The sequence below is a fragment of the Orycteropus afer genome, unplaced genomic scaffold (assembly GCF_000298275.1).
Source record: "Orycteropus afer afer isolate SDZICR_OR568_19922 unplaced genomic scaffold, OryAfe1.0 scaffold00424, whole genome shotgun sequence".
In the NCBI taxonomy this organism is placed as follows: domain Eukaryota; kingdom Metazoa; phylum Chordata; class Mammalia; order Tubulidentata; family Orycteropodidae; genus Orycteropus; species Orycteropus afer.
Window position 1 is genome coordinate 775708 of NW_006922011.1, and position 12155 is coordinate 787862.

General features: G+C 36.9%; 1 protein-coding gene across 1 annotated transcript in view; it reads left to right on the forward strand.

Annotated features, from left to right (window-relative positions):
* The window catches only part of PSME4 (proteasome activator subunit 4), a 129718-nt gene that overhangs the window by 108570 nt on the left and 8993 nt on the right, over positions 1–12155 (forward strand). The window contains exons 38-43 of the mRNA XM_042782717.1: positions 2242–2346; positions 2866–2957; positions 3446–3577; positions 3966–4174; positions 4371–4456; positions 7485–7504. Coding sequence (XP_042638651.1) covers positions 2242–2346; positions 2866–2957; positions 3446–3577; positions 3966–4174; positions 4371–4456; positions 7485–7504 — 644 coding nt within the window. The remainder of the gene's footprint in view (positions 1–2241; positions 2347–2865; positions 2958–3445; positions 3578–3965; positions 4175–4370; positions 4457–7484; positions 7505–12155) is intronic.

The following is a 12155-nucleotide window of genomic DNA, read 5'->3' on the forward strand; positions in this document are numbered from 1 at the left end:
TTGAAGAGGGTCTGTGCAATCCTTCTGCCTAGTCCGCCATCTTGCCGGAACTCTACTTCTCTCTCCTTAAGTTGTGAAATTAAATTCATGGCTTTGTCATCTTTCACAATTGGAGAAGATTCTATTCTATTTTGCTAGCAAAATGCATCAGTTTTTATATAACCTGATAAGATGTGAAGAATCACTCAATATTGGGAAATCCAGCAGAAGACAATGAAACACTGTTTTTCGCTAATTTAATGATACTTTAAGGAAGACGATATAAATTTTTAATACATTTATTTGATTATACGTGTTTTAGTCACTTATTAAATTAAAGCATTTATTAATTTACAGCATTACATTTTCCCTGTTCATGTTTTATGACACCATTTTAATTGGCTCTGTCATGGATATCTTTGTCATCTCATCACTGTCATTAATAGAACCATTTTTGTGTTCTCTATTTTCTTTTTTTTTAAATATCTATGCCTGGTGCTTCCACTAGCGATTTTACCCAAACCGTCCTTTCTCATTTGTCCTATATAAGTCCTTTTGGCTAAAGTATAGTCCCTAGACCAGCAGCAAATGGGCATCATTTAGGAAGAGCTCTGGCTCCAGCCTGATCTAATGAATCAGAATCTGCATTTTATCAAAATCCCACAGTGATTTATGTTCTCATTAAATTGTAAGAAGTAGCTTTAGGCATATGTACACAGTTTTTGTACAACTAAACACTTTAGAGGCTATATATAGTAACCCGAGAAACCTCATGGGGCAGTTCTACTCTATAGGGTCGTTATGAGTCAGAGTTTACTCAGTGGCAGTGAGTCTAGGTTTTTTGAGGAGTCCATGGTTAAGTAGGCAGCTGCTAGCTGAAAGGTCATTGACTCAAACCCAACAGTCACTCTGTCAGAGAAAGCTGTGGCAGTCTGCTTCCGTGAAGATACAAGGCTTGGAAACCCTATGGGGCAGTTCTGCTTTGTTCTATAGTATTGCTGTGAGTCAGAATTGAAGTGGACTTTAGGTTTTGGTATATAAGGCTTATACCTCAGGTAAGTGACTAAATTGTGTTAAGCTATCATTGTCTTCTATTTGAGGATTCAATGAAATGACCTCAGTAAGCATGCAAAACATAAAATTGACTGAGGTTTTGTTTTATGCAAGTATACAATGTTACTCAGAATTTTGAAGACAGAACTTCTCCAAAGTATGAGAGACTTTGTAAGGATATGGTGTCTTCTCTTTTTTGAATAAATTCCTTTAGGAAAAAGAATTCACGTTTGCAAAAACGGCAAGGAGGCCACATGTTCTGACCTCCTCTAATCTCACAAGAGGAAAGCAGGATAACCAGCAATAACCCAAGGCCTATTCCTGCAAGGCCAGACATGCTGCCTCCCTACAGCCCTTTCACCAACCGTTCCTCCCAAAGCACCCACCACCTCTCTCCTGGGTTCGATAATTCGCTGCAGTGGCCACACAGAACTCACGGATTACGGGGTTTATTAGGGAAGCACCAGGCTACAACTCAAGTTCAGGAAGAATGCTCAGTCTCTCTCCCAGCCCACCATCCCTCAGCCAAGAGTCTCTCACAGTCTCTTTCCCAGCAGTGCTGGTCCCTCAGTGTCTCACTCAGCAAGTACGTGTCTCTTGCGTCTCTTTCCCAGCAACATGTGTCTCAGGAGCCCATGTCTCTTTCAGCAGCAGATCTTCCTCAACCAGCAGTCAGAGTTCTGCCTCCAGGAGGTCTCCTTTAGAGCCCGCAGGGTGGTCAAACTAGCCAATTATAGCATCAGAACTCTAAGCACCTGAGAGAGAGTGGGCACCTCCCAGAACATTGTTAAGACTTATGGGTAGAAAAGCCACACAAAGTAATTTACTACACTGCAACGTTTCATTTGTGTTTATGATAATAATACAGTGAGGTTACTCTCCTGGATTATTGGGATACTTTAAGAAATAATTTAGAGCTCTGGTGGCATAGTGGCTAAGGCATCTGACTGCCAACCAGAAGGATGGTGGTTCAAACCCATCAGCCACTCCTTGGAAGGAAGATTGGGCAATCTATTCCATAGAGATACTGCTTCAAAAACCCAAGGAGGGGTCGCTATGAGTCAGACCGGACTCAACAGCAATGGGTTATGTTTAAGAAATAATTTAGATGAGGTATCACTGTGTTTGTGCTTTCCAGGAAAAACAATTTTTTGAAGACAAGACATTCTGAGTGTTATTAACTTTGCTCATGTATTTCATTTTGAGTAGGTGGAGAAACTTTGGGAGCTTCTGTGCCCTCTGCTTAGAACAGCGTTATCTAACATTACGGTAGAAACTTACAACGACTGGGGAACTTGTATAGCAACATCCTGTGTAAGTTCTGCTTACTTCTGTGTTTGACTCATCTGATCAAACTGTATCATACTCTGTCTCAAAATATATGATATTTCATTATACTTGAATCTTGAAATTATATACATGGTTTTGTCATCTTCCATGTTTGGAGAAGATTGTGTTCAGCATTTTAAGTAAGCCTTGAGTGAGAGTTCTCTATCAGTATTTTATCTTCTCGGTTGTGGAGATGCATTCTTTTATTAAATAACAAGTCAAATCATGTATCTGGAAATGTAACTTAGTAAAAGCCAGACAATCCAAGGTTATAGATATCATTCCTGACACCATATGTGTCCATGGCTGAAAGCACTGCTAATCTTTCTAATATATACCATGGTATATATTTTTACTTGGCTCCCCTCTCAGTTTTATTTTGGTATTTTTACTTCTCTTTATGTAAATTATATGTAGTTATAATATTTATAAGATAATTGGATATTATTTACACAATTGTAGGTCTTGCCCCTCTTTAACTGTCTCTTTATATTTTCAACACAGGAAAGCAGAGATCCTCGGAAACTTCATTGGCTTTTTGAGCTGCTGTTGGAGTCACCATTGAGTGGTGAAGGAGGATCCTTCGTAGATGCATGGTAACTAAAAAGAAAACCTATAAATGGAAGTGAATTGTCTGCACTCCTAAGGCTTGATGAAGTAATTACTTTCTTTTGGGAGATGGTGTGAACCTTTTAAGGAGAAATGCATTTGATATGGCATAAGAAACGAGTTTATGTTAGTGGACAATACGAAGAAATCGGTTAATCCTGTTTAACAAGAAGAATTAGTCTTTTGTTAATTAGGGAGAATTCTGAAATCTGATGCCTAAAAACTAACTCAGTGTTCTTAAGTTCCTATTTCTTTTGATGTGTAGTAATGGGGATAAAACGGAAATAAAGAGAAAATGATGTGGAAAAAAAAATTAAAGCGTCATAAAGATATAAAGATATTTTGAATTGTGGTCACTTTATTAGATGAAGAAATGAAAAAAAATTAAGTGAAATTCAGACATCATTGATCTATCCTTTTGATAATGTAATTACAGAAGAGGCCATAACACAACATTCCTATACTTTAATTTTAGTCGACTTTACGTTCTACAAGGTGGTCTTGCCCAGCAAGAATGGAGAGTGCCTGAACTATTGCACAGACTACTGAAATACTTGGAACCCAAACTCACACAAGTTTACAAAAATGTCAGGGAAAGAATAGGGAGGTGAGTATTATTTTCTCTGTCATTTGGTATACCTCTTATTTATTTATTTAAATTGAAACATAATATCTGAAATAATATCTATTATTATAGTGTCATAGAGTTTCATGATATACTCTTTATAAAGTTTTGTTTTGTGTATGGGAAACCAGCTAAGTCGCAGTGAATGTGGACTAGGGCATTAGTGTGCTCACCAGCCAAAAGGTGGGCAGTCACCATGGCTCAGTTCTTAATGCTTAAAAAAAAATGTGAGGCTTGTCTTCTACATAGGTACAATCTGAGGCTCTCTCTAGAATTGTCTTGGGAAAATTTACTTTGATTGGGTCAAATTTTTGAAGCTTAGTTGTGTTTATAATGTCAGTTCTATTCTATTCTATGTTTTATTTTACAGTGTGCTGACCTACATATTCATGATAGATGTTTCCTTGCCAAACACTGCACCAACAACATCCCCTCGTGTCCCTGAGTTTACTGCTCGAATCCTAGAGAAACTTAAACCCCTCATGGATGTGGATGAAGAAATTCAGAACCATGTTATGGAAGAGAATGGAATTGGTGAAGAAGATGAACGAACTCAGGGCATTAAACTCTTAAAAACTAGTGAGTGGCTAAAATTAGTAGAAACTCACTTGAAAACTGACATTTATTTTTGTTGTCCTGTTGGACTTTGTGTCTAAATTTTTTTCAAGGGCTCTAAATATAAGCTACTTGGTCATCATTTTTCCTGCATTAGTATTGAAGGTTACTGTAATTTACATTCTATGTAAATTATGTATGTGTATTTGTTTCCAAATAGTATTGAAGTGGCTGATGGCGAGTGCAGGAAGATCCTTCTCTACAGCAGTCACAGAACAACTCCAGCTTTTACCTTTGTTTTTTAAGGTAAGTTTGTGGCTGAAATTAAAAATGCATCCTCTTCTAACCTTCAAAAATGATTTCTATTTATTGTCTGATGGCTAATAGGTTTGAAGACACCGTATGAATTTTGATTGAAGTCGAATAGTCATGGAAGAATCAGTATGTGAGAATAGTTTAATACATGAAAACCTTACAGTTTTCATGATAGCTTATTTCTGAATATAGAAAATATTGATAGGTAAAAAGAAAAAAGTCACAATGAGGTTTTTAATAATACCATTTCTTTTTACTCAGTGTATAATCTTACTATCAAAATATTCAGTATGTGTTTATTTTATAATGTTACATGACTCTGTAATTGATTCTAACACATATCTGTAGGAAGTAATTTATCTGTGGTAATCATACAATAACATTTAAATTTTACTGAATGAAAAGCATAATCTGATGTGATTTTAACTACTCATTCAGTCAGAATGAATGAAGTTTTATTAGTCTAATTAAAGTCATAGACTGACTTATCTAGCATTGTAGTTTAAATCATGATGTTGTAGGCTGGATTAGGAAAGTGACGTAGTCTCATTGTGTATTTGGAAGGTTTGACACAAACATCACTGCTACTTGTCACTTACTAGTCAGTACAATTATGATTTAAGAAATGAGAATCGTTATTAAAATTGTTTATGGTATGCTATAATTCTCAAGGGAGCTCTGGTAGCATAGTGGCTAAGACACTTGCCTGCTAACCAGACGGCTGGCGGTTCAAACCCACCAGCCACTCCTCGGAAGGAAGGTTGGGCAATCCTACTTCCGTAGTGATACTGCCTCGGAAACCCAAGGAGGGGTCGCTATGAGTCGGGGCCGACTCGACGGCAAACAACAACAACATAATTCTCAAAGGATTTGTTACTAAAATATGTTTTAAAATTCTGTGTCGGTAACAGTACAAAAAAGTGTAACAAAATGCCTGTCACAAATTTTTCCCTATTGATAATACTGAATGTAAATGGACAACAGACAAGAGAGTAGCAGAGTGGAAAAACCATGACTCATCAATAGGTTGTCTGTAAGAGATGCACCTTAAGCCCAACATAAATAAGTTAAAAATTGAAGGGTAGGGAAAAAAATACCAAGCAAATAGTTACCAAAAGAGAGCAGAGATGGCAGTATTAATATCTGCCAAAATAGACTTTAAGTCTAAATCTATTGTGAGATATTTTTAATGATTAAAAGGATGATTCAGGGATATATGTAGGCGATCCTGGATAGAGTGGGAGAACAATGTGGAACAAAACTCAAAATCATTTGGGAAAAAAAAGGGGGGAGGGAAGACCAGGTTTGCTGGTCTGATAGAGCCTGGTGGAACCATGGAGACTATGGCCCCTAGCTTCCCTTCAGGTCTGTAATTGAACCCACTCCTGTGGCTTCCAGCCAAACTAAAAACAGGCATATGACTTGAACATTTACACTAGGGAGATACACTCCTTGGAAGAATAATCACAGGAGAGTAGAAGGGCTGTGTATGCACAGAGAAACAGCTCAGGGGGCAGGTGTGCATGGAGGGATGGACACAAGCAAGAGGTAGCTATGGGGAGGAAGTGGGAGAGGAGCTGTTGCATTGTGATAAATTGTAGTCAATGTCATGGACAAAGTGTATGTGAGCTGCTATATGGAAAATGAATTTGTAAACTTTCACCCAAATCACAATAAAAAAAAAATGATAATTCATTTATGTACCCAGTGTCAGAGCCCCAAGATTTTTAAAACAAACTCTTAACAGAATGAATGAGAGAAATAGGAAAATCTACAATAATAGGAGGTTTCAGTACATCACTTTTGACAATAGACAGAACAACTAGAAAAAGAAAATCAATAACGATAAAGATGATCTTACTAAAACTATTAACTAGTTGGACTTAACAGAAATATATAGAACACACCACCCAAGAATAGCACAGTACACTTTCTTCTCCATTGCACCTAGGGAACGTTTTCTAGAATAGATCATATTCAACACATTTTTTAAAAATTGGAATCACACAAATCATCTTCTCTGACCATAACAGTATGAAGTTACCAAAGTGATAGAAAGAGTTAGATAAGTAAATAAATACATGGAAACTAAATAACATACTATTAAAAAACTAATGGGTTATAGAAGAAATCAAAAATGAAATTGAAAAAGTACATAGAATTAAATGAAAATGAGCAAACAACATACAAAAACCCATGGAAAAGAACAAAAGCAGTGCTCAAAAAGTTCATAGCAAGATACCACATTACAAAAAAAAAAAAAAAAATCTAAAATCAATAACTTAACCCAGCAATTTGAACAAATAGAAAAGGAAGAACAAAAGAAGACCTAATCTTCTAGAAGAAAGGACATGATAAAGGTCAGAGCAGAAATAAATGAAACAGAAAAAGAGTAGAAAGAATCAACAGGACCCAAAGTTGGTTCTTTGAAAGGATCAATAAAATAGACACATAATGGCAAGACTGATGCAAATAATCAATATAAGAAATGAAATTGGAGGCAGTGCATCAATATCCATCATGAATATAGATGCAAAAATTCTCAACAAAATGAAGCTAATGAGTAGGAATTTGGAGTTCAGGTGAGTAGTCTATCCTGGCAATATAAACTTGGAAGTCATCGACATACAGATTGTATTTAAAAACGTGAGCCTGAATGAGATCACCATGGGGAGCATTGTAGATAGAGAAGAGAAGAGGCCCAAGGAAGAAGTACCTGTACCTGCAAAGTACTTAGAGCAGTGTCAGACACAAAGCCAGTTGTCATCAAGTCAGTTTTGAGTCATGGCTACTCCTATGTGTTGAGTAGGGACAGTAGACAGAGAGTAGAACTGTATTCTGTAGTTTTCATCACTAAATTTTCAGAAGTAGATTGCCAGGCCTTTCTTCCAAGGCACCTGTGGATAGACTCAAATCACCACACTTTCCATTGTATTAAATACTATTAAAGTGGAGTTTTTTTGGGGGGAGGGGTGCATATATGCCTTTTATTATGTTGAGGATTTTACTTTCTATCCCTATTTTGCTGAGAGTTTTGAACAGGTTGGATGTTATCAAATGCCTTTTCTGTATCCATTGATACATGGTTCTTCTCTTTTGTTGTGTTTATATGGTGGATTACATTGATTGTTTTTCTGATGTTAAACCATCCTTGCGTACCTGGTATGAATCTCACTTGGTCATGATGTATTATTATTATTTTCTTTTTATATGTTGTTTGATTCTGTTGGCTAGGATTTTGTTGAAGATTTTTACATCTATATTCATGACTGATACTGGTCTATAGTTTTCCTTTTCTGTGGTATTGGTATCAGTGTTGTGTGTTTGCTTCATAGAATGAATTTGGGAGTATTCCATCTTCTTCTAGGTTCTGGAAGTTTAAATAGTATAGGTGCCAGCTCTTGAACATTTGGTAGAATTCTCCAGTAAAGCCATCTGGGCCAGGACTTTTTTTTGTGGGGAGTTTTTTATGATCTGCTCAGTTTCTTCTTTTGTTATGGGTCTGTTGAAGGATTCTATCTCAAACTGGGTTAGTTTAGGTAGGTCTTGTGTTCAAATCTGTTGGAGTACAGTTCTTCCTAATATTCTGTTAGTATCTTTTTTATTTCACTTGGTTCCCTTGTGATGTAGCCCTTTTCATTTATTATTTGTGTAGTTTGCCTCTTCTCTTTCTTTTCCTTTGTAAATTTTCCAGTGGTTTGTCAGTTTTGTTAAGTCATTAAAGTGGTTTTGATTATTAGTGCTATAGTGAACATCTTGTATATATATTTTGCACCTTGTAAGTATTTTTATAGAGTTAAAATTACCAGAACTAAAATTACTGGGTTAGTTTCAGCTAACATAATGTTCCATTGTTGTAAGAAGCATTGACTATTGTTCTGCTAAATGTGTTAATTTTATCCTATCCTTTAAAGAGTTTTATATCTATCAAAAAATTCCTTCAAGTCGTACTTCAAAGTGAAAGTTGCAATAGTTTGGCTATTCTAAGAGTCTCTATATTGCTCAATACTGAGGGAAGAGTATAGCCACCAAGAATGGATGTTTGTCTGTTTTGAAGGCTCTTTAAATATATTTTACTGATTTCAAACTAATTTCTTCTACTTCCACATTGGTTTAAATTAGTGAAAAAGTCTTAGAGCGTAGAAAGGATTATTAAGGATCCTTTTGAAGTAAAATGACATTTCTAATTATATCAGAATACACTTTTAGGCAGATCAGTCATTTGCCCTTCTATTACGTGTGGAACTTTCCTTGCTAAAATAATGCTGGTGCTATTTCTAAAACACAGGATCGTCAAATTAGGGAGAAGTTGTTGAGGAGATACTGTTACTAGACCAAGTTGATCATAATGGTTCCTTAAAGAATGTTGTTGTTATATGCCGTTGAGTCGGACCCGACTCATAGCGACCCCTCCTTGGGTTTCCGAGGCAGTATCGCTACGGAAGTAGATTGCCCTGTTTTCCTTCCGAGGAGTGGCTGGTGGGTTTAAACCACCAGCTTTCTGGTTAGCAGTCAAGTGCCTTAGGCACTGTTCTACCAGAGCTCCTTTAAAGAATGTAGATATGGTTAATACAAAGGGTGTGTGCATGCGTGTGCTTGCTTGTTCTTGTTCCCGTGTCATGTAGTCACTTGATATTTATATTTGACGAGAATCCTAAAACATGCTCCTTTCACGTGCAGAAAATGACTCTATATATAAATGATTTCAATTTATTTGTCATTGATAATAAGGAAAGGAAGGAAACTAAGTTGCTAAAGGCTTAAAAAGCCTTTGGTTAATTCATTGTTTATATCATTAAGTATTGATAGCAATATCAAATACTTAGTTAATTATAACCATATAAAGTTTATATACTTTTTTCTTTTATCCAGTGTTTGAATACCTATTTTCTATTGTGTACTGCACTTCACTAGATGGAGTGACTCAAGGATAGTACCCAGAATCCTGCCTGTCATTAGAGCAAATGGAAACCTAGGTTAAAATCATGGCTGTGAGGCGTACTTCAGTTTTGACCTGCCACAAACTACTGAACTTGTAAGACTGTTTCCTTCTATGGAAACTGGGTGAAAATATCAGTATTCCTCACAGGCTTGTTTCAAGGAAGAAATGAGATAATACATACAAAACAGAACAATGTAAAAACACATTTGTTATTACTTGTCTTCAGCTGAGAGGCAGTGGTGGTTTAGTGGTAGAATTCTCTCCTTCCATGTAGGAGACTGCGTTCAACTCCCAGTGAGTGCTTCTCAAGTCCAGCCACCACTTATCTGTCACTGGAGGCTTGTGTGTTGCTTTGATGCTTCTAGACTGAAACAGACTAAGAAGAAAAGCCTAATGATCTATTCCCAGAAATCAGCCAGTGAAAACCCTATGGATCACAACAATCCTGTCTGCAGCTAATCCTAGAGATGATGTGGGACCAGGCAGTTTCGTTCCATTGTAGATGGTATCACCATGAATTGGGCTAAGTAGATGGCAGCTAGCAACAACAGGTTAGGTTCCCCAGGATTCTGATCCCAAGGCAAAAAGTGTGAATGCTGGACCTTTGGGGGACCACACTTTGAAGGGAGGAGGGTAGTAGGATTAAGCTGCAGGAGAAGTGCATCTGCAGTGTAATTGAAATACAGGGTCCTCAGACCATCCTCAGAAGTGCTCTAGAGCTGAGCTGTCCTTGCAGAGGTGTTTGGAATTGAGACAAGGGGCCCGGGCCTTTGTACCTCAGCCTCAACCAGCCATTCGATAACTGTGTGCCTGGACTCTTCCTGTGCCAATGACTGAGGTTTTTATGTTTGGTACACTGCTCTTCCTTTCTTTACCAACTTATGATACTGTGAATAACCTGCCTTTATAGAGACGTGGCTAAATCACTTTTGTACATTTTCCTTGTCAAGGAGTCTCATTGGAATTTTTAATTGGAATTGAATTAAAATTATAAATTTTGATAGCATGTCAGGGTATAGGGAAAAACACTAATTGAAGAAATCAGGTTTGTTTGACAATTACCACATTTTCCTCATGAATGTGTGCTGCTTAATGATTGAAATTGTCCTTAAATATTTGTGTGTGTGTGTTTCTTTTTTTTTTTTTTTTTTAGATAGCATTCCACTTTTGTTTAGTTGTAAGCAATTGGGGAAACTCTTGTGTTCTGGTTACCTAGTATTGCTCTGACAGGAATATACCACAAATGGGGTGACCCGAACAAATAGGAGTTTATTCTCTTACAGTTTAGGAGGCTAGAAGTCTGAGTTCAAAGTGCCAGGCTCTAGGGGCTGGGTGAAAGCCCCTCGACCTTGGGATTTAGCTTTGCCTCTTGCTCCTGATCCACTGAAGCTAGAGGCCTCTCTTCACTCAGGCAGCTACTGGCTGCTGAGGCTAACAAGCCCAAGGTCGACAGATAAAATGGCACAGTCCCAATGTTACGAAACCACACAGCAGGCCATTCATTCAAGTCCATTGAAAGTCCCCAGGTCGGCGGGCTGCTGAACAACCACATGGCTACATGCAGGGTCAAGCATTCCATAAGCTGGAGACCATTCCCAAAGCTGCTTCTTATATACAGGAAGCAGACCACATACCCAAAGCAGCTACTCAGCTGCTCTGACAGATTCCACCATGGAGTTAATTACCAATCTTACTGTGGGGAATAACTACATTCATCTGTCCAGCCACTCAACCAGGCTCAGCCAAGTTGACACACAAATGTAACCACCACACCTTGTCTTAAATTTTGCTAAATTATTTCCATCCAATCTTTGCAAATTACCACAGTGACTTAATATATTCAACTTACATCAGTAAAAGCATGGTTAAGTGTCCTGTTTGTTAATAGGTAGGCAAAGAAATTTGGCACTAAGCTATTAATTACATTACTATTTAAAAAGTAAAAGGTGATAATTCAAGTATTAATTCAATTATTATGCTACATCTTGTACATACTGATGGCATGATTTTCAAGATACATTGTTTGGTGAAGAAAGCATTTAAAGAAAAATTTGGACAGTATGCTACTATTTATTAAATAACATTGGGCACACCCATGTTCATAGCAGCATTATTCACAATAGCAAAAAGATGGAAACAACCTAAATGCCCATCAGTGGATGTTACACAATGGCATACTACACAATGTTAAAGAATAATGATAAATCTGTGAAACACCTCATAACATGGTTGAACTTGGAGGACAGTAGGAAAGCACTTTTTTCCTTTGGATAAAAAGCACTCAATTTGCAGCACCCTCCCTCAGACTGGTCTCAGATACAGAGATCATGAGAGGTGTGGAGGAGACAGTGTGTTTGTACAGCAAGAATTCAGTTAAGCCTCGTCTAACAACTCTTGCCTTCCAGTATTTGCCGATCATTTCTGTTTGTGAGAATTAGGTATGCGGTACGGGCTTTCTTTATTTAAGAGACATGTTATACTAATGCAATGTATGGTCATTGTGTTGAACCTGATTTTAAAATACTGGTTGTAATGAAACATGTATGAGAAAATTTGAGAACTTAATGGATATTCTATATTTTAAGACTTCTATGAATTTTTATGAGTGATAATGTCATAATTTTTTAATGGACACTTACAATATTTATTATACCATTTTGTATATGTTTGAAATTTTTCATTGACACTGTTAAAAGAAAAATGTGATTTTTTTTTTTTTTTTTTTTGTCTTTTTCTGCCTATGTCTTT